At 35.5% G+C, this 22,644-nt stretch overlaps 1 protein-coding gene across 1 annotated transcript in view; it reads left to right on the forward strand.

The window, feature by feature from the left end:
• Positions 1-22,644, forward strand: part of SYN2 (synapsin II) — a 114,019-nt gene that overhangs the window by 83,844 nt on the left and 7,531 nt on the right. Inside the window, exons 6-11 of the mRNA XM_034438202.3 lie at positions 1,882-1,944; positions 2,738-2,880; positions 4,739-4,813; positions 7,375-7,477; positions 11,412-11,561; positions 20,708-20,768. Coding sequence (XP_034294093.1) covers positions 1,882-1,944; positions 2,738-2,880; positions 4,739-4,813; positions 7,375-7,477; positions 11,412-11,561; positions 20,708-20,768 — 595 coding nt within the window. The remainder of the gene's footprint in view (positions 1-1,881; positions 1,945-2,737; positions 2,881-4,738; positions 4,814-7,374; positions 7,478-11,411; positions 11,562-20,707; positions 20,769-22,644) is intronic.

Below are 22,644 nucleotides of genomic sequence, written 5' to 3' on the forward strand. Positions count from 1 at the left end.
TCCTTTCTTTAAGCCAAAAGCATATTATTGGTGAAACATGAAAGATTTCTTATATCAGAAGAAATGTGACTTTAATTATTATAAGTCATTGTCAGCAATGGTTGGGAAAGCACTTTAGAACAATATTCAATTCTGGAATATTTAGCAAAATTGCATGTGTGAGGTATATTGTAAATCAGATTTTCAATTTCACATGTTATCTGAGTAAACAGTGTATTAAAACCCAATATTTTAACACTAAGGCTTATTTTTAGTTCTAGTTTGTAATTTTTTGCTGTCTATATTTTCATCACATCATTATGCTGATTATACAGACTATCGTTTGTGAATGGCAAGATTTCTGCCATATTTATCATGACTGCATAATTGGTAATTACATAAGTTCAGTAAGATCATTCAGCAAGCAGCAGTTTAGTCCCAGTTTAAAATTGTGTTTGTGTGTGTCTGTGTCTCTGTCTATGTCTGTGATTATGGGCCAAAAGAAAGAAAAAAGATCACATTTTCTCTGTACTAAACATAACACACACATACAATTCATATCATATTCTACAATATGATATGGTTGTCTACTAGGACTACAAGATCCCTTTCATAGTTGCTCAATAGTAGTAACTGTGAGAGAAATCTTGGAGTCCTAGTGGACAACCATTTAAATATGAGCCAGCAGTGTGCAGCAGCTGCCAAAAAAGCCAACCCAGTTCTAGGCTGCATAAACAGAGGGATAGACTCAAGATCATGTGAAGTGTTAATACTACTTTTTAAAGCCTCGGTAAGACCACACTTGGAATACTGCATTCAGTTTTGGTTGGCCCAGATGTAAAAAAGATGTTGAGACTCTAGAAAGAGTGCAGAGAAGAACAAGAAAGATTATTAGGGGACTGGAGGCTAAAGCTTTTGAAGAACGGTTGCAGGAACTGGGTATGTCTAATTTAATGAAAAGAAGGACTAGGGGAGACATGACAGCAGTGTTCCAATATCTCAGGGGCTGCCACAAAGAAGAAGGAGTCAAGCTATTCTCCAGAGCACCTGAGAGTAGGACAAGAAGCAATGGGTGGAAACTAATCAAGGACAGAAGCAACTTAGAACTAAGGAGAAATTTCCTGTTAGTTAGAACAATTAATCAGTGGAACAACTTGCCTCCAGAAGTTCCAACACTGGAAGTTTTTAAGAAGATGTTGGATAACCATTTCTCTGAAGTGGTGTAGGGTTTCCTGCCTAAGCAGGGGGTTGGACTAGAAGACCTCCAAGTCCCTTCCAACTCTGTTATTCTATTCTATGCAAATTATTATCATTTCATTCATTAAATTTAATAATAAATAAAATGGAGAAAATAAACATATAGATTAGTAGCTCAAATATCTTAAACCTTCCAAATTGGACTACAACCAGCAAAATGCTTGTTGAAGTTTAAAAGAAAAGCGAGTCATTCAGGCACTTCTGGAAAATAAGTATAATTTCTTGTCCTGCCCTCAGGTGCTTTGGAGAATACGTGGCATTCAGGGGTGGGTTCTACTTACCATTACTACTGGTTCATAACGGGATCACAGACACACACCCAGATTCGCTCACGCATGTGCAGATGATGTATGATGACATCTGGGTGGGCGGGCGGAGCCTGCCCCCAGTTTTACTACTGGTTGACAAAAACTGGACCAAACCAGGGGCAACCCACCACTGGTGGCATTTCAAAAGGCTTCTAATTCAACCTTTTTATCTACAGAGAAACATGAACCTGATAATGAATTATCCATTCATTATGTAACTATTTTAATTCTTTCTTTCTTTCTTTCTTTCTTTCTTTCTTTCTTTCTTTCTTTCTTTCTTTCCTTTTCTTTCTTTTCCTTTCCTTTCCTTTCCTTTCCTTTCCTTTCCTTTCCCCAGCTGACATTGCCAACATTTCCTGTTGTTGTGAAAATTGGACATGCTCATTCAGGCATGGGAAAGGTGATTATGCTTTATTTATATATCTTGAGGAAAGATAACAAATTATTTTTTAGAAGATGGTTATGTAAATATTGCTCGATTCAAACTCTCTAACAAAAAAGATTAAAACTTTAAGCAATTATGCTGTCTGTCACAGTATTTGCTTAATTTTAGCTATATACTGTATGTTAAGTCTCTTGAGCACAAGTTTAAAAACTTGTAAAACTCAAATCATAAGCTGAAAGACACTTTAAATAGTAAAAATTATTTGAAGAAAAATGCTTTATTTCAAAAGTAGAAAGATTTCGTATATTGTATATTAGTTCTATAATTTGCCAGGTCCCAGCCCATTGATTTTACTTTTGGGCAAACTTATCAAAATTGTTTTTCAGGGTAATTTTATTTATGGAATATCATGAACTCTCCTACATATGACAGGATATACAGGAATGTCTTCATTTTACATAGAATATTTAATCTGTCTGAAAAATTATATGTAAAGACTTTTCCAGTCTGTTGCTCTCCAAATAGGTTGCATTGTATTATAGCCCCCATCTGTTCATCAAACAATCAATTCCTGTCTATGGATGATTGTAGTATAACAAATGTGGAATTTGGAAGAGACTGATGCAGACTGACAATTAACTATCCTAACTATTAAGCCTCAACTGTTATTGATAGTTAAGAATGACTAGTAATGTATTTCTCTTAAAAATCTATTATGCTTAGAAATACTGTGTCCATTTTTTTGAGAAATTTAATTCTTGCTTTTTCTTTTTTCTATACGTGAAATTCCTCTGGATGCTGAAAACAGGTCAAAGTAGACAACCATTATGATTTTCAGGATATAGCCAGTGTGGTAGCTCTTACCCAAACCTATGCTACCACTGAACCCTACATAGACTCCAAATATGACATCAGGATCCAAAAGATTGGAAACAACTATAAAGCTTACATGTGAGCAAATAGATTCTGGGGTTGTGTGATATTGTTGTTCTTCCATATTGAGACTGAATGAACATTATTTATTCTGTTTTGGGAAAGGTAGGTAATCTGTTTTCTTTAGCAGTACTGACAATCACCAGTTCTAATAATAGATCTAAATTATTCAGAAATATAAACTGAATCTTTCCTTTTTCAAAAAATATATTAAAATAGTGTGAGAACAAGAGGCATTCTGAATAAATATGAAAAATTGTTTAATATCATTTCCAATATTTTATTTATGTATTCCGTATTTTTCAAATGTATGTTGTAATTAATTTAAAACAATCCAAATGAACTTCAGTAGTATTCAACAGAGAAAATAATATGCCATAAAGTAATTGCAAAAGAACAATTTATTTATTTGATTTCTATAGCTGCCCATCTTAACTCAGAGTGGCATACATCATAAAATCAATCAACAATCAAATAAATAGTCTATAGACATAATATAAACCCAAAGGTATCATCATATTCTCCAATGGAATAGACTGTGGGCATGATAGTTCTGAAAAGTTGCGATGTAGCAAATGGAAAAGAATTGTTCAGTGTTGCTTCAAAAGGCAAGATAAGAAACAGTAAGTATAAATTCAAAGAAAATATATTTATTGGGGGAAAAAATCCCTATGTTAACTGCAACTGCAACAGTAGTACAGACTACTACCATGAGAGATGGAAGGCTTGCCAGTCGAGGTGTTTAAGCAAAAGCCATCTGTGAGGGATGCTATAGTAAAGTGGTTTTATGAGACAGTACTATGTGAGTAGTCTATTTCAATGGGGCGGGGTGTTGTTCATATTTATACATAGAATGAATCTTGGCACTGTTACTTGATAATTGGTACATTTTTTCAAACAGAAATATGAATACATTTAATTTTTATTCTTAGTATATCTTCTCAAAGGGTGGGACGTTACAAACTTTGAGACAAAATCCTTTAGCTTTTACAGTTAAATCATATTACATATGAAAAGACTTGAATCGTAGCTATACCCCAAATCAACATTACTTTGATATGTTTAGTCAGGAACTTGATGTTCCACAGTAGATTTTAATCTGTTTTTGTATACTTGTGATTTTAGCACAAAGACCAATTAGTTTAAGAGATGGCAAAGGAAATATAAGCTGCCTTGACATGCTGTTTTCAAAATCTCTGGTACTGCAATCTTCTGCTGCTTATACGATAATTAATTAATGTCCAGTTAACTAAACTACAATAGTTGGGAATTGCCAATTTCAGAGCTCTTGTAACATTTAAAGATTTATACATGTCGGCATTGCATTATTAGTACATTTCAAGGAAGTGACACAGTGTAAAAAAACAAATACCACAAAAGCAGACATTAAACATATAGGAAACTATCTACCTATTCGCAATATAATTTTTCCCTAAAAATACTGTGCAGAAGCACACAGGTTTTACTTATAACACAGATCTCATGGTGTATTGATTAATCATATAGTTTTTTATGTAATTATATAATTATTAACACAATGCCAATTATCTGTCATATTTAGATATCTATTTAGGTTTAGTCAAAATACTTTCTCTTTTAACATGACTTCACTGAGTTCTTAAGTTGATCCTTTGAGTTGTTAAAACAACTGCAAGTTTATTCGATGCAGAAAACTTTTTTTTCTCAGTATCTTCTTTCTTGATCAAATCAAATTACATACTTTTGTTTATTCAGGATCCTTTTTTATTTTATATTTCACACTTGTGTTGGGAAGCATTTTTTTTCCTAATAAATGAACAGTTTAATAAAATTAAATTTAAATAAAATTAAATTGAAAAGACCTGTGTGCTTCTTTAGCTTTTCTATTTCTCCACAGGAGAACTTCTATATCTGGAAACTGGAAAACAAACACTGGATCTGCAATGTTAGAACAAATTGCTATGACAGACAGGTAAATAAGTATTTCTATAAGGTGTTTGCTCAAGGATTTTTATTTTTATTTTGTCTGTTTTTAGCTTTCTCTTTTCATAATTTTTGGTTTCTGCTAGAATCAGAACCCATGGAAATTGCAAAGATGGTAGGGCCACTTCGGAAGCATGTACATGCAGAGATTGCTGGGAGTCAGAAACAACTACTTGAATATGAAGTAGTTGTGGAGCTTTAGCAATTCAAAAAGAGGTGTTTTGGTCCACATGTTCCGAAGCTGGCCAACTTTTTTTTTTTACTTTTAAAAGCATTTTCTCTACCTCTTCAGCCGAAGAGGGGTTGCCGAAAAAATGCTTTTCAAAGCCTCTGATGATCAGGCAACTCAGCTGGGATCGTCAGAGGCTTTTAAAAGTATTTTTTTCTACAACCTCTTCAGTCGGAGAGGTTGCAGAAAAAAAATGCTTTTAAAAGCCTCTGATGATCAGGCAACTCAACTGGGATCATCATAGGCTTTTAAAAGCATTTTTTTTCTACAACCTCCTCGGCCGAAGAGGTTGCAGAAAAAAATGCTTTTAAAAGCCTCTGACGATCCCAGCTGAGCTGCGCGATCATCAGAGGCTTTTTTTTTTTTACTTTTAAAAGCATCTTTTCGGCCGAAGAGGTTGTAGAAAAAATGCTTTTAAAAGTAAAAAAAAAAAAAGCCTCTGATGGTCACGCAGCTCAGCTGGGCATGGGGGGCGCGCAGGGATTTTTGCTATCGGTTCTCCAAACCACCGGCCGCCATCGCTACCGGATCAGGCGATCCGGTCCGAACCCGGAGCATTTCACCCCTGCCCTGGTGATAGATTCAGATAACATTGAGAACCACAAAGAAATGCCAGGTGTATTCCTATGGGTCTGGGCTCAGCAGCAACAAACATCAGGCTCATTTGAGGAAAAATGTAGCTTCTAATTTGTGCTGGAAGTTTCCAATGAATTTCAGCAAACTGCTGGTTGGGAATCTGCACAGATGAGATACATGGGGAGCTCAATTACTGGTTCCATTCGTACAGTTTGGTCCCAAACTTCTCTTTATCTCCAACCGTCTTGTGATTATTCACTCCACCGCTCTGTTCTTCTCTCATTTCCAAGTCTTACAGGGCATCTTGTTTAATTTGGGGTACACTCCATCTAGTCCTCATATAATGCCCACTTTCCATATCATAGAAAAAAATGTAGCAAAACCTGGAGCCATGAGGTACTGTCTACCTCATCACACTCCTCAACCTAGGCTTTACATGAAAAAGTATCTTAAAAAAATATATGAAATATCATGTCCAGCCCATTTACACTTTTATCAGTAATCCTCCAATCCTTCACAGCTGATTGGGAGGTATATGCAGGACTACATGGAAAACTGATTTATACTGCTGACAAAAGGAATCCTTGATAAAAATTCTTTCACTAGCTGAAGTTAATCCATTTGATTATCTCCTCCCTTGGATTGGGGTTTTTTTTTTAGACTACAGGGTAAAATATTAAATTCGTCCATGAGTCTGTTTTCTCATTTGAGTAACTATTGAAGATATGAGATTGGTTCACACAGCTAATGGTGCTTTAGAATATGGGGAAAAAAGACTAGTGAGTTTGTACACAATAGTGAAGTCTGTTCTTAAGACAGACTTAAAGAGACAAGTCTGTCTTGAGTTCCGTTCAGCTTCTGTTCATGTTGATTTATTGGAGAAAAAGGTTTACCATTGTCTTTTTCTAGGATGTTTTCTGGACTTCCAAGTTTAGTCGGTATTCCTATGGCCCCATCTAAGTGCTAACCAGGATCAAATCATGTTAATGTTTTTGAGATTAGCCAAGTGATCAAAATTCTCTTAGGGATATGTATTGTACTGAATCAGATACCTAAAGGTTACTGTGTAGATATACTTTTCCTTAGTAAATTGTCCAAGACAAGACTATTCTTTTCAATATCATTTTTCATATGTTCTGCACATATAAACCATAAAATATTCTAAATGCTTTTTTGATTTTATAATGAGGGTTTTTCAAAACCTCTTTATTTTATTTTATTTTTATTTTTTCCAGGTTCATAATGAAATTTTTAGATTCAATTGCTATATGTAGTACTTCACAATAGAAGTGACTGTTAACTAAATAAACTCAATCATGTCAGTGAGCACTTCTATAGATGTTGAATTTGACATATATTGATGATATTAAGAGAAATGTAGTTTAAAAATGTATAATAATAAGAAACACAGCATGATATACATTTTCCCCAGATCTGATTCACTCATATTAAATTCTCTTCAATATTCTAATGGGATATCTCAGAACTTTATGGAGTTTTTAAACTCCCAGGTAATGTATATTGATGCTTAAAATAGATATGTTGTAGCTGCTTCATTTGTATATTATAAAAATATGACAGCTTAGATGTACAGTAATCCAATTACTGCTCTATGTGATTTTTTTTAAAAGAATGGGATACAAAGAAAATAGTTTGAATGCAGTCTAAACCCAAGCCATTTAGCTGAATCTCCGTTAGGACAAAGTTGTGTTTTAAGCTAATGGAAACTTGTCTTCAAATTCCAGATACAAGCTCTGGATTGATAGCTGCTCTGAGATGTTTGGTGGCTTGGATATATGTGCTGTCAAAGCAGTCCATGGAAAGGATGGAAAGGATTATATTTTTGAGGTACAATAAGTGTATTTTTCTCTGTCACTGCTCTTATTTTTTAATTATGAATTTATATCTTGGATTTTGTGGTCTCCTGATTCCAAACAGGCTCTGGATGGCTTGCAAATTTTAAAATAATATATCACTTTAAAAAAAAGAAAGAAAAAAGTTATTTATTTATTTATCTATCTATCTCTACCTCTTTGGAGAAATACGTGATTTAAAATGCTAAAGTTCAAATGGTTAAAGAAAGGTACATGTTGTGATAACATAGTGGAAAAGCACAATCATGCTATGAGTTGGTTCTGAACATATACTTTAGGCCAAATATCAAAATATTTCCATGTTTCTAAACAAACTCTCCCTAAGTCCTTTGAGTACAAGATGAATGGGTTACCTTTCCTAAAACAAACCTCCAAATATTATACATTACATGAAATGGGAAATTGAGAATATAGTCATATATCCATTTAAAGACATAAGATATATTTTCCTGTGCTAAATATTGATGTATGCTACTCAGGTCAGTTAAATTTTTGCTTCTAGTGATTTATAGAATAAATATTCTTTAATTCATAGAAAACACTAATCGTTGAGGAGTGTTTAACCAATATATTAGGATACATGTGAGCTTGATAAATCTATCTACTGAGGAAAATAGAGGTAAAATTGATAAAGGCATCCAAAAGCTGTTAGCAGATAAAAGAGATAGTAAATAACATTTTAATCTTCTGGGGAAACAAGGAGCATGAGAAAGAAACCCAAAATACCTCCCCTAAATTCTGTATGACAGAAAAGTCAGATAGGTGAAATGTGATAATGAATGAATGAATGAATGAATGAATGAATGAATGAATGCAGAAGGAAATTCCTGCAGACTGTCAAATATCTGATATTATATCCTGCAACAATAAAACTAAATCCTAATACTTCTTGTGATGTCTGTTTCCAGAGCTGGCCTTCCTAAAATGCTGACACCTGTTTAGCAAAGTCAGAATCCGACTTAATTTGATCAGACTCTTGACTTTGAACAAATTAGAATATCGTTTTTCTAACTTTGAACTTTGTCCTTTCTAGGCAGAGGTCACTACCCAAGCCACAGACATGGATTTTCTGACAAAGTGCATAGAAATAAAAAAAATACTTTTCTCTTTTTTCTCTTTGAGGGGACTAAAAGGGGATGCCCTGTCAAAAAAAAGATTTAAAAGTATACATATGAAATATATCCTTAGTACGTAAAATATAAATTGCAAACCTGAAAATATTCTTATCCATCACATTTTATAACTATTTATTTTATAATTTTTTTTTTTATTGAAAAGTTTTACAAAAAGTTTACATATTTCCCCCCCCCTTCCCTACCTCAACCTCCCCCCTCCCCCCCTCCCCTTCCCAGAACAAATTACAGGGTATAAACTTCAACAATCATAATCAATCCTAATCTAAACAATTATGACATTTCACATCTCTTGTTTCTTCAATTCCCTAATTACCCGCCTAGCTTTATTACTTAAAGACACACTAAATATCTATATAATCATTCATAACCTATCTGCAATTTCTTATTCCGATATTTATTTTGAATATAATCTATCCACCTTCTCCAGTCTCTTAAATATCTTTCATTTGAATGATCCTTCAGGTATGCCGAGATTTTTGCCATTTCCGCTAGATTTATAACTTTCATTGTCCACTCTTGGATTGTAGGTAAACCTTGCGCTCGGGGGTTGCATAACTAGTTATTTTATAATTTTAATGTATAACTTTCTGAAAATATTGAATGCTTTCTTAATGGTAATGCTAATTAGATCCATAACACTCATCATATGTAATATTATGAAATTGACTTTTAAAATAAAAGCTTCTTAGTAAAACTTGGGAAGTACCCATTTATCACTACTTGTTAAAAAAGATTTTAGATGAGAGGAACAGACAAATCTGTTGGCCTAAATTTGTCCCAAGCAAATTGATATCATCAGCATTATGATTTTGCTACAAAGTTCGGTCCTGCTTCTCTAGATTTGAAAAATTCTTCCACAGTTATCAAGCATATAACTCGGGATTATAATTGTTATTATTTATTTGGGTTTCTAAACTTAAAAAATATTAGTCAAGAGCTTTGTTGGTTTTTGTCATTTTGGTTTTGTTCCTCTGATTAGGAGGAAAAAAATTAAAAATAAATAAATAAATTCTACCCATTTTTTTTGTTTAAAACAATGTAGTAAATGTATAGTTTAGTACACTAATACATTTACTTTACAATATTATGTAATATGATCTTTATCAACCAATGTAGCCCATTAATAAAACATGTGCATTTTTTCTTTGTTAATGTTTTGGTTGTGTGTGTGTATTTAAAAGAAAATGAAATGTGGTTCATGTCATTCAGCTTTGTGGTAATGCAACTGTTTTATCTTCAATCTGTTTTTCATTTGCAGTAGAGGCAAGAAAGTATATAGTAGATTCCTGATCTGTTGGTTAGCCTGGTAGTTCACTACTTTCTAGGTCTATCATTCAAGTATGATTAATCACTGAATTGATGAATCTTGTACTTGTTCCCATGAGGCGTCTTTGCCACATTAAAGGTGCATTCCAGAAGGATGATTTCATCAGTCATTATCATTTATCCAACATGTTTTTAGTTTTTACAAATTGCACAGAAGAGATATACAGTATATATATATTACAGAACAAAGTGAGATATTTTGATTGGCAAGAGAAACATTGATTCATAGAAATTAATAATCTTTCCCATTAATCATTGTTTGGTTCCAGCTTGTATGAATCTTCTATCTAATACCTAACATGTATGTCTTTCACAAGCATTTGTTTATTAAATAAAAATGTTTGTAAGCTATTATTCATCTTGGAAATATTAGAGTAGTTTCAGAGGGCAAATACAATTAAATATAATAAAACAGATTATCTCTGTCAAATATTTTTGAGCAAATAAAGCTGTTTCATACTTGATTAATAAGGAAAAAAAACTTTTCTATATATCCAGCATGGAACTGGTTCTACAATAAATAGAAATAATTCTGCAATGAAATATCTTATATTATTAAAAATATGAATTTGATATTGACAAAAGATAATTTTATGGAAAGTATTTCTAGAAAGCCAAAGAACTAAAGTAGGTAATGCTCCACAGGAAGTGGAAAGAGAAAAGCTATTTCTCACAGCCATTGAATAAATCTCAGTTTGTCTGAATGAATAAGGAATCTACATGAATAATTGGTACTTTTTAATACAGTTCACTGTGCAGATAAAGCTACTGTGCCAATGTAGTCCAGGCAGACTCCTAGAATTAAGCCAATGTATGTTTAGCAAATGTTTTCTAAAAACTATATTTAAAGATTTAGATATCTATTTCCTAGGTTGGTTTTTACTAAGTGTTTTGCAGGAATGTAAAACTTTGATTTGACCATGTCTGGCACTATGGGCTTTCTTTCTCCAGACCTCCTCAAGCACACAATGGTAACCGTTGGTCAATATATAGAGCTATATTAGTGCAAATCTATCGCTTATATATGTTGGATGCACAGCTAATGCATACTATTTGCATTTCAAAGAGGATCTGTTGTTGGAACATTGTAGTATCGGGTCTCAAACTTTCTGCAAGTCTTGATGCATCAATGAAGCCACTGCAATATCTGCACTCCAGTCTAACAAGTATATTTACCAAACTAGAATTATCCACTTTTAATATATTCCGGTTCAGGTTTCTTCTCATAAAAAAAATAAAACAAAGCATTCCTTTTCAACCTTTCTAATAATCCTATATATCCAAGACTTGCTAAGAATAATTTTTAAAAATCTAAAATATTTTGCAGTCCTTTATTTTTAACTCTCTTTTCCATGCAGTTCAAAATAAATGATAACCATAGTGGTGTGGGACACAGCATTAAAAATTACTACCTTTCTTTAGCTAACTAGTTTTTATCTCTTCTAGGTTATGGGTTCTGCAACGCCTTTGATTGGTGAGCACCAGGCTGAAGACAAACAGCTTATAACTGAGCTTGTTGTAAGCAGAATGAACCAACTTTTATCTAAAACACCTATACCATCTCCTCAGAAACCAACTGCTCTTCAGCAACCTCAGGTAAGGAATGCTGACTCATGTCTAGGCACAGAAAAAGAATTTTAGTAGGAACTATCAGGAACAACTTGAGCATTTTGATCTGGGATATTACATGGATAATTCCTTAGATAAAATTTCAAATATGGTGTTTTTAAAATATCCAAATAGAGATCAATTGAAAGTAAAGCAGTAACTTTAAAAGTTAACTTTCAGGATACAATATGTGTCTGTTGCTTGTTAGTTAACTGGGACAATATGACCTATAATCATCTTTTATTTGCTTTTGCTCATTTTCTTCTCAAGGCTTTGTGACATAAACAGCTCCGTACATCCTATTTTATGTGGCTATAGCAGTATGTATGTTTGTATCTATATATTTTTCTATTTATTTGAAATAAATATTTACTAGCTATGTTTTTTGTCTTACTCAGGCCCAAAATAGTTTTAATTGACAAAAACATTATAAAATTGTAATTAAACATACAATAATATCTCAGTCCATTTGTATCTTCAAGTCAGTCTTCAAAAAAGTTAAACATTGCTAGCTGTTGATGACTTTCATTGATGACACAAAACCTGACCAGAAGATTATAACTGACCATGCTGACTAGTCATTTATTCTGAAGTTCAAAAAGAAAGAACTGCTTATCTGTAAGTAATAAACATGTCTATCTTACTGCAGTGAGAAAATATTAGGTCATGAATATGAATTCGGACTCTTGGTAGGTGATATTATTTTCCTTAGGGAGAAATATTTAGTAAGCTTTAAGTAACATAAATTCCCTGACACCTTACTTGAGTAGTGGACTTATTCATCCATCCATCCATCCATCCAATGTCTATGGCTGCCATCTCATGAAAAGATGGTGTGGATGGCATGCAATAAAATTATAAAACAGTTAACATATCAAAAACTAACGGAAACATTTTAAAAATCACAATTAAAACATAAGAAAGAGCAGCAGTCATCAATAATAATAGAGCTAAGTATCTCACCTGTCCCCTGGGTTCCCAAAGCCTAACAGCATAACCAGATTTTGAAGGACTTTCAGAAGATCAACAGGGATGGAATCAAACTCACTTTGGGCGATGGGAGGGTGTTCCATAAATCTGGTACCACAGCAGAAAAGGCCTGTAGCATGTCTCTTCTTGCTTTTGATCTCAGTGGGTCTTAGAAGAGCATTGGGATCACTATTACTATAAGTATCACAATTATTACAATGAGGAGATACTAACAATTAACGTTACCAGCACCAAGACTGTTACCTTCCCTAACAGCCAAAAAAATGAATCTGAAAATTAGGCGGAGACACCACTGAGGAAGTAAAGACTTTCAGAGTTGTTTTTCATGCTTCAAGCTAGAAGCTGAAATGTTCACTTAGATTATGTATCACAAAAGATTGGCATTATGGAAAGTACATTAAGACCAGAAAAATTGGATAAAAGAAAATATTAAATCAGACTATGCCAGTTGCGTCCCTTTCTGGATCAGGACTCCCTACGCACGGTCACTCATGCCCTCATCACTTCCCGCCTGGATTATTGTAATGTTCTCTACATGGGGCTCCCCTTGAGGAGCACCCGGAGACTCCAACTGGTCCAGAATGCGGCCACATGGGTAGTTATGGGAGCATCATGGTGCTCCCATGTAACACCTCTCCTGTGAGAGCTGCACTGGCTCCCGGTGGTCCTCCAGGTGCGATTCAAGGTATTGGTTACCACCTTCAGAGCACTCCATGGCTTAGGACCTGGGTACTTACAAGACCGCCTGCTGCTACCAATAGCCTCCCACTGGCCAATTCGCTCCCACAGAGAGGGGCTCCTCCGGGTGCCATCATCCAAGCAATGTCGGCTAGCGACCCCCAGGGGGAGAGCCTTCTCTGTGGGGGCTCCTGCCCTCTGGAACGAATTGCCCTCTGAGATGCAGAGGATTCCTGACTTATATACCTTCCACCGGGCCCTCAAGACGCTTTTATTTCAACAAGCCGGGCTGGCCTAATTTTAATTTTTTAATTGTTAATTCTTAATTTTAAATGTAAGAGCAAAAAGGCATTATGACTTTTATTTTATTTTATTCAGTCTGTTTCTGTGTCCAAAATATATCAGGTCAGCTTAATTTACCTCACACACACACACACACCTCCCCACTAAGAGTGCAGCACCATCTTGTGGGAAATGCTCGTCTCTACTGAAAGCAAGTTCATTCCTATTTTTAACGAGACTAAGCAAAGACTAAGATAAATTTTAATAATGCAGCCAATATGCAGTTAGAAATATATAACTTTAAGTATATCCAAAACATTGATAACTTTGCATTATAAAATTGTTATATGAAGAATTTAGACAGCTGTTTGGACAATGTATTTGTTACAAGTAAAGAGTAAATCAGCTCAGCCCTGGCTGCAGGACTTCAGAATCTACTGCAGAATCACCACAACATCATCTCTGGTAGCTCTGCAGTGAGTAACTCTCTTCCTCCTGTATCTTTGCTGCTTCAGCATTTGTATGCTAGAGCTATGTGATTCAAGGACTAATGTATCCTTTTGATTTTTGATCATAGAAGGCCCACAGGCTACCCCAAAGCATTGGAAACACTGAAAAGCATAAAAAACAGATCCAGTTAGAACTAAAAAAAGAAATTGTATAAGGGCTACAAGAATCACTCACATTTTTTCTTGGTTACCTTTCTGAGTGTACTGGGAATGTGCGGACCACATTTTAAGGGCCCGGTACTTTTTGCATTCATGTGGGAAAATGATATGGAGGGGCAGAATCCTTTTCTTTGTGAGGTTGTCATCCTTATGGAAAACTGTTTGGTTAGAGGAGCTGATAACAACATTAAAACAATTTTATCAAATTCCCCAACAGAGAGAGCATTGCTAAAATAAACGTGAAGATCAGAGATCCACCAGATTATGCAGAAACAATTATCCTCCTTTCTCTGAAAATCAAAATGTACTGACTATGAGAAAGAAAAAAAATCCAAATTAAATTAATACTTTTGTTAAGCAAGCTGAAAGTTTATCAAGCGTTTGTAAGGTTTTGAATTTCTAAGGACTCTTCCCATATGGTGACCCTATGGCATGCGTGCCAGAAGTGGCACACAGAGCCATCTCTCCGGGCACGCCAGCTGTCGTCCATTGCTCTTCTGGGTTCCGGCGCGCACATGCACGCTTGCCTGCTGGTGTTTGCACACATGGAAGTGCCGGAAACTGGAAAAATAGCTCCCTGGCATGCATGCACATGCCAGGAAACTGAGTTTCCAGTTTCCGGCGTACACATGTGCTCTGGCCAGCTGGTCTTCATGTGTGCATGCATGCCAGAAACCGGAAGACCAGGTGACCAGCGTGCACATGTGAGCTGGGGAACTGCTCTTCCGGTTTCCGGCACTCCCGCATGTACACGCTGGGGAGCTCCTCTTCTGTTTCTGGTGCTTCCGCCTGCGCCTGCGCTCCCATTTCAGCACTTGGTGCCAAAAAGGTTTGCCAACACTGTCACAGAATAGCTATTAAGCTTAAGCCACATATTACTGGTAATACATCGAACTGGTAATACACTGGAAAAAGTATTCTTCCAAAGGTTGCTGGCAGAAGAAAGAAAGAAAGAAGAAGGATAATGCCACAGATCTCTTGCTGGAATGAAAATTCAGAAAGTTAGGCAGTGTTTATAGCAGGAGTCCCTCAAACCTGCAGACAAAGTGAAAAGAACTTTCAAGAAGGGATTGCATATGTGAAAAATAAAAGTTTGTGCCAATTTAGAATTTGGCAGCAAGTCATGACCACTGGCAGCTGTCCTAGGAGAGTCTGTCTACTCAAAAATGGCTGTTAAATTGCTGTGATCAGTTCTAAAACAAAATGTCAGGTGAGCAGTGAACCATGAGGGCACAAGAGAAATTTCTCTGGGCACACTGGTGCCCTTAGGCTTACTGTTGTGGATCCCAGCTTTATACTTACAAAGCTGGAGATTTTTGTATTTGATAAAAAAAAAATTATCAGAAGCCAAAACACATTGGAAGAATTACACCGTCAAAGAATACAAGGAAAAACTATTGTTGAATACTTAGCATGTGGAAATTTTCCAACTCAGTGTTTGTTGTTTTTTGCACCAGCAGATGGAGATATTGTTATTTAGTAATACTTCAATGTTTGTTATTGCTGAACTTTATATAAAAGCACTTTTTCTAGATGTTTAGCTTTTCACTTTTATGTATGAAATTACAGAACAATGATCATCTCATAGTATGCATTTCAACCGATTCATGATTATTTGTGCATGATCTCTGGACACCTGAGAAATGTATAAAGGCAGTATTTTTCTTATGCAGAGATGGTTAAGATTACTGAATATTTTTGTGGGAAGAGTGAGGACTGCTGTAACTTAGTAATTAAAATGAATTAATAGAAATGCATAGGCTCTCATGGCTTATTTAGATAAGGTTAGAACTCTTTGGTTTTATTTCTCTGAGTTTCTTTGGATAAACTTTGCAGGGGGTGTTTTGGTTTTTTTAAGTACAATATGTTACGTCTACTTTAGGACATGTTTAATGTTTTCTGCCTCAAAATTACAATAAGCCATGCTGCAGACTTTCAGAATTTATGTTCAGAGAGGCATTGGAGGATACTAAAATAATATTTGAGAGCTTCTTGTAATTCTGAAGCTTCAGATTTGCCCCCTCCTACTGTAACATAACTTCTACATGCTCAGTATCAGAAGCAAAAAATGATCAAAGAAATCCCTTTGAATTTCCTCTGCCTTCAAGCAAACCTCTAAGGAGAAATATCTGAGGAATACAGATGACTAGAAGAGAGCTACTTAACTTTAGCAGTAGTACCTATATTCAAAAATACAAATTTAAAAGTTAGGAAAAAGATGCTACAGTTTATCTACAATAGGTCAACAATTAAGAAAGAAAAAGATCTTTACGTATTCATGGTAGCTAGCGATAGCCACTAGAAAGTTACTTTCTTTAAGATAGTACACTCGTCCAAATGGAATAGAGGGAATTAAATAGTTTTATTTATAGTTTCAAATTCTTTTGAAGTTCTTTTTGCCTAAGAATTTACACTTGTTCAGTTACAGTCCTATTAAGTTATTCCCATTATACTTACATTCTCTGGTGAATCAATATAAAGGACATATTTGGTGCTATTCTCATTGAAATGTGATCCTAGTATGATCCCATGGAATAGTTGGGTCTGTCTTGCTCACTTGCAGTTCCTTTCTCTTGCAGATAATTTATGGTATTTGGGAAGCATGTTTTGCATTGATCTCCTTCAGGCCTATGGAATGCTGTGCAGCAAACAGCAAATTCTGTATCTCAGTAGCCTCACCATTGGCCTGGTGGAGAGGACTCTAGCAAAATCCTATGCGCTATTGGCTTAGTTCCAGGCTATTAGGCAATCCTCCAGCACAAAATACAGGCAGCTCCAGTTGCTGTAATTATCCTGGTGTGGCTGATTTTGAGCACAGGATTAGAACTCTTGGTATCTAAGGAGTAGGATGAACAGAATTATCATATGTTCTGCAGATGTCAGTAGTGGATACCAGATGCATAATTATCAACAGGTTAGCTTCATTTAAGTGTAATAGATAATCATTTAATTTTTCAGACTTATTCAGACAACTCAATATTATAAATTATTCCCTAGAGCCAAATTGAAGGATAATCTTGCTCATGTCAATCTTGGCATTCAGGCACGTTATTCAGAAGCATTTACATCATAATAACCTTTTCATACAAGGTCTTTGTGGGTATTTGGGGCAACTGCTAGATTTTCCATGTATACAGAAAAAAAATCATAAGAATGTTTGGAGCACTCAGTAATAGTTTTAGTAGGAATATGATTTACTGTATTTAATCCCTGATTAGATACTCTTTTAAATCCATCTTTATTTATTTATTTTTATGTGAAGATGTGCTTTGAAGATTTATAACTCAAAACCATAATGTTTCCTATTCCTGAAGCTGAATAAAACCTTCACTACAAGAACTTTTACCCAGAGGTATTTTGGCCATCCAAGATTCTTCATAGATGATCAGAAACTTTTATTATGTGATCAGCAACAAAAGTATAACAGCACTTTTCTTAATTTATCTTAATTTAATTTTTGTATTCCAGAGGTGCTCTTTTTTGAATCCTTAGAACTCTGAATATCCTATAGTAGTGATGGCTAACCTTTTTGTCATCGCGTGCCAAAAGTTCACGCACATGCCGGCACCCATAATGCAATGCACGCGTGAGGCCCCCTGCGTTCCCCCCGCCCCCATGCATCCCATTTTGGGCCTAGCAGGCCTCCCTGCAGCCTCCTGGGAAACATGGCCATGAGGGGGGCGCCGCACCCCCCCTGCCGCACTCTGTTTTGGGCCTAGCAGGCCTTCCTGCAGCCTCCTGGGAACAAAAATGGGCTGTGGGGTGGGCATGCCACACCCCCTCTGCGCTCCCCCTGCACATGCATGCACAACCCTCACCCCGCGCATGCATATGTGTCTCCTGCATGCATCCTGCACATGCGTGACAGAGACCCAAAAATCAGATGGCCAGAGGAAGGTGCACGCGCACGCACAGTGAAGCTGAGCTGGGGTGACAGCTTATGTGCCCGCAGAGAGGGCTCTGCATGCCACCTGTGAAACACATGCCATAGCTTCACCATCATGGTCCTAAAGGATCCAAATACAGGCAGTCCTCACTTTATGACTGTCTTATTTAGTGACTGTTCAAAGTTACTATGCTACTGAAAAAGTAATTTTACAACCGGTCCTCACATTTTCATCACATGCCATGTCCTCACATTCATGCAATTAAGATTTAGGTGCTTTTCAACCAGCAGGCATTTGCAACCATTGCTGTGTCCTATGGGCATGTGATTGTCATTTTGCAGCTGACAGCCAGCTTCTGATAAGCAAAGTCAGTGGACAAGGTGGCAGTAAAATCATAAGTCCCAGTCATCTGATGTCTTATTTTTTTGTTTGTTTGTATTTATTTGTATCCCGCCTTTATTTTTACAAATAACTCAAGGTGGCAAACTTCTCCTCTGATTTTCCCCACAATAACAAACAGATGAGGTGGGTCAAGCAACAACTGGCCCAAAGTCATGGCTAAGACGGGATGGGAAGTCACAATCTCCTACTTTCTAGTCTGTGCCTTAACCACTAGATTAAACTGGCTTTTGCTTAAACAACTGCAGGTGATTCCCTTAATGACCATAGTCATTCAATTCACTGAAGTCATGTAATATCTCGCTTAACAACCACATTACTTAGCAACAGCATTGCCAGTCCAAATTGTAATAATTAAATGAGCACCACTGTATGTCACAGTAACATATAATAAATTTGTAGCATTAGTAAGAGAATAAATTAAACTTCCTTTAAAAGTCTCAGATGATCTACAGACCATATTTGAAATTGTTGAAATATCACTTTTTAAAATTAATTTAATTTTAATTTAAAATTAAAATTAATTATGGTTTTAAGATCCTGTAAAAAATAATTTTCCTGTAAGAAAAATTATATTTTCTCTCCTTGAGTAAAAGCTATTGTCATTAGAACATGTCACTCTGATTCATCTTTTTTAAATCACCATAAATCTTGACAGCAAGGAAGGAACATGGTATGTGATAAGCCTGAAATGTGTACGCATCTTGATGGACTTGTGATAGAACAGAATATTGATACAAGCAAAGAACTGCAGGTACTGTTCAATGAACAACAAGTGCATCCGTCGGAAAGTGTGCAAGGGTTATTAAGATTACAAAATGCTTAAACAAAGATATATTTAAGGAAATGAGGTGAACAGGAAATATGAGCGGTCATAATGGGAAGCCTAATTTAAGGCGAAGGCATTTCCTTTGAGATGGACTATATTAAGCATAGACCATAGATCTCTTGGATTGGTACAGATTTCACCGATACCTTTTTAATCACAGTCCATGATATTTCATAATTATAATCTTTCTGTCAAAGTCAGAACCTCCATAGCCAACAAATGACTAGTTTCATTAAGTAAAAAAAATCTGTTCACTTAAACTAAGAGATAATGACAAGTCCATCATTAGCCATGATGCAGCAACTAAGATCAAGCTCTGCTCTCAATATTCACCAGACAAAAGTAATAAATTTCCCACCCTGCTGCTTATTCTCCACTAGAATATTTCTAGAAATAAGGCAGACCCTTACTGATTTTTATTGTTCCAAGGCCTGCATTGTCAAACCCAATCATTTTTTAAAATACCAATTTCAGTAGAAATGCTTCTGTAAGTGAAAATAATCTGTCTCTTTTGTATTATCAACCTTGTATTTCGTATTATATAAGCTATAAATGTATTGAAGTTACTGTGCCTTTTTAATGGGACATTTACAAACTACATTAAAACTCATTTTTGCTGCATGTTCTTATCCCAAAATATATACAGTATTTAAATTTCTCAGTGCAACAACTTCTCCACTTTTGCCCTTATTGTCTCCCTCTTCACTCCCTTGAGATGCCTGAAATCCATTAGTTAAGAAAGGAGCCGAGGATAGAATTCTTTCTTGTCCTGGAAAAGGTCTTTTTTGTGGCAATAGGAGCTTTTTGGGGGTGGCGGAGCTAACATGAGGTTATTTTATGACCACTACAGGAGAGGAAAGGATAATTTCCAGTGGTGGAATTCAAATTTTTTTTACTACCAGTTCTGTGGGCGTGGCTTTGTGGGGGTGGCAGGGGAAGCATACTGCAAAATCTCCATTCCCACCCCACTCCAAGGGAAGGATACTGCAAAATTTCCATTCCCACCCCACTCCTGGGGGAAGGATATTGCAAAATCTCCATTCCCACCTCACTCTGGGACCAGCCAGAGGTAGTATTTGCTGGTTTTCCGAACTACTCAAAATTTCCGCTACTGGTTCTCCAGAACCTGTCAGAACCTGCTGAATAGCGCCCCTGAAATTTCCCTCTTTCTGTGTCCTGCAGTTCCAGTGTAATCTCTGCCTTTTTGCATTCCCTTCACTGGGCTTCCTAATGATGCACCAAGAGTCATTTCTATTAGGGTCTTCAGGGAATTTTTTAAGGTAGTAAGAAGAGATCAGGTCTAACAACCAAAGGTATATTTCCCAGTCTATCCTCATCATCTTCTAGCCTTCTTACACACTCATCTCTATGGGTTTTTTTTCTTCTTTTTCTATCTTGCAGAGTGGATCGGCTAAGGAGTCCGAATCAAATAAAGTCCCATCCCAGCGACCACCTCCTCAAGGTTGTTTACAATACATTCTCGACTGTAATGGCATTGCAGTAGGACCAAAACAAGTCCAGGCAACTTAAATTTTTGAAATTTAAAACGTTAAAGCCAAAAGAGAGAAAAAAAAAAGAAAGAAAAAAATCAACAATACAAATTGTTTGTGCAGGTTTTTTTTTTTTTCATTGTTTCACTGCTGACCTGGATTGTGTTTTTTCTATGCAGTGTCAAATATATTGTCTGGTTGTTTATCTGTTTGTGTTGTAATGCTTACTTACGTTTCTCTGTATAACTTGTGATTCAGGGCTGTTGTCCACAGTGTACAGTGTACAAGAATTGTGCCTCTACTAAGTCAGTGAGACTATATTATGGATGGTTAGACAGTATTTTTGAAGTATTCTATATTGTGGGTAAAAAAAAAAAGGCTAACCAACCCTGGCTGAGATATAATACTTTTGCTTAACTCTGTGAGTATGTATGCTACATTTGATTTTGGAATTTTTTTATATGCATGATTATTGAAAAGTGATTATAATATTTGAAAAGTCTCATTTAGTAATATGTTAAATGAGGCATTTTCTTTTTATAATTTTATAAAGATTGCTTAATTTTGAGTTAAGACATATACATAAATTGAAAAACTAGTATTTTTATTTTAATTTTTACATACAAAATATAAAAGAATTATTTCCAGAAATGCATAAATATCTTCTATTTTCAGTGCAGAGTTTTTAGGGAAAAATCTGTATCTACTAGCTTCAGTGCTACAAAAATGGGCCACATATGTGCAATATTGATTCGAATTTGATATTGAATGTATTTAAGTTCAATAGGAGAGTTTCTTTGTTGGTTATGAAGTAGCCATCTGGTTTTCTACCAAACTAAAAAAAAATGTTTACTAGAATTACCTTCTCTACATAATTCAGGTAAACTACAGTTCTTTAGCTACAATAGTTAGCAAAAAAGAAAAAAGAAAAGCCTTCTGCAATTAATCAGCACCTTTCTTTCTAAATATTATGCTATCTACCCTTTTCAGGGTTTTTTTAAATGTCATTCATGAACTCAATGTGTTGCTATATCATTCTACATTTATTATGATTATGGCCAAGCGATTAGGATACACTTAAATGCAACTATGATCCAATCTAGCATTTTAAGCTTAAATAGCTAAGTACAGTAGGAAAAGAATGTTAGTGGATCTTGAATGTCCATAAGAGTCAAAAGCTTAGCCATAGAATGTAGTACATGGGACTCAAGTATATGTAAATAATAAAACAAGGGTACCTGACCCAGGTGGGGAGGGGGTGTACTTTTGCTAAACTTTCTTATAGCCATAATTGCTTATGACTGTCACGACACCAGGAGCTGTGCGCATAACCTTACAAGCAATATCCAGGCAGGCAGTTGAGCTGTTATAGTAGTCATTCAAATGCACCTCTTAAGCATTCTGTAGAAGTGAGGGAATGAATTATGTTGTCAATTGAAGACAAATAATAAGGTCAATAGTAATCCCTAGGTTAATACAAACAAATATGTTTTCTTATGACATAATGCTGAGGTCTGATTTTTTTTTTTTCCTTTGCAAACACTCTAGAATTGCAAATTCTAGAATTGCAAACATTTTTTAAAATTCAAGATGTGAGAATTACACATTGTTTTTAATGGTAGTTTTGATGTTTACTGCGCATGCTGTTGTTCCCTGCTCATTTTTAGTCTATGAACAAGTATATTTGTGTGACCTTTGTTTCTGATAATGATTTTTTGATAACCACACGGAGGGGATTGGTTATAGGGGACTGTATTCTCTTCACATCAGGTTCATTGTCTTCCTCACCTCCAGATCTTAATCCAAGAAAATAAAAACAGCATTCCATTCTGGAGTGGAAAAAAAAAT

Source organism: Pantherophis guttatus, chromosome 2 (genome assembly GCF_059756535.1).
Source record: "Pantherophis guttatus breed Tessera chromosome 2, ASM5975653v1, whole genome shotgun sequence".
NCBI classification, from domain to species: domain Eukaryota; kingdom Metazoa; phylum Chordata; class Lepidosauria; order Squamata; family Colubridae; genus Pantherophis; species Pantherophis guttatus.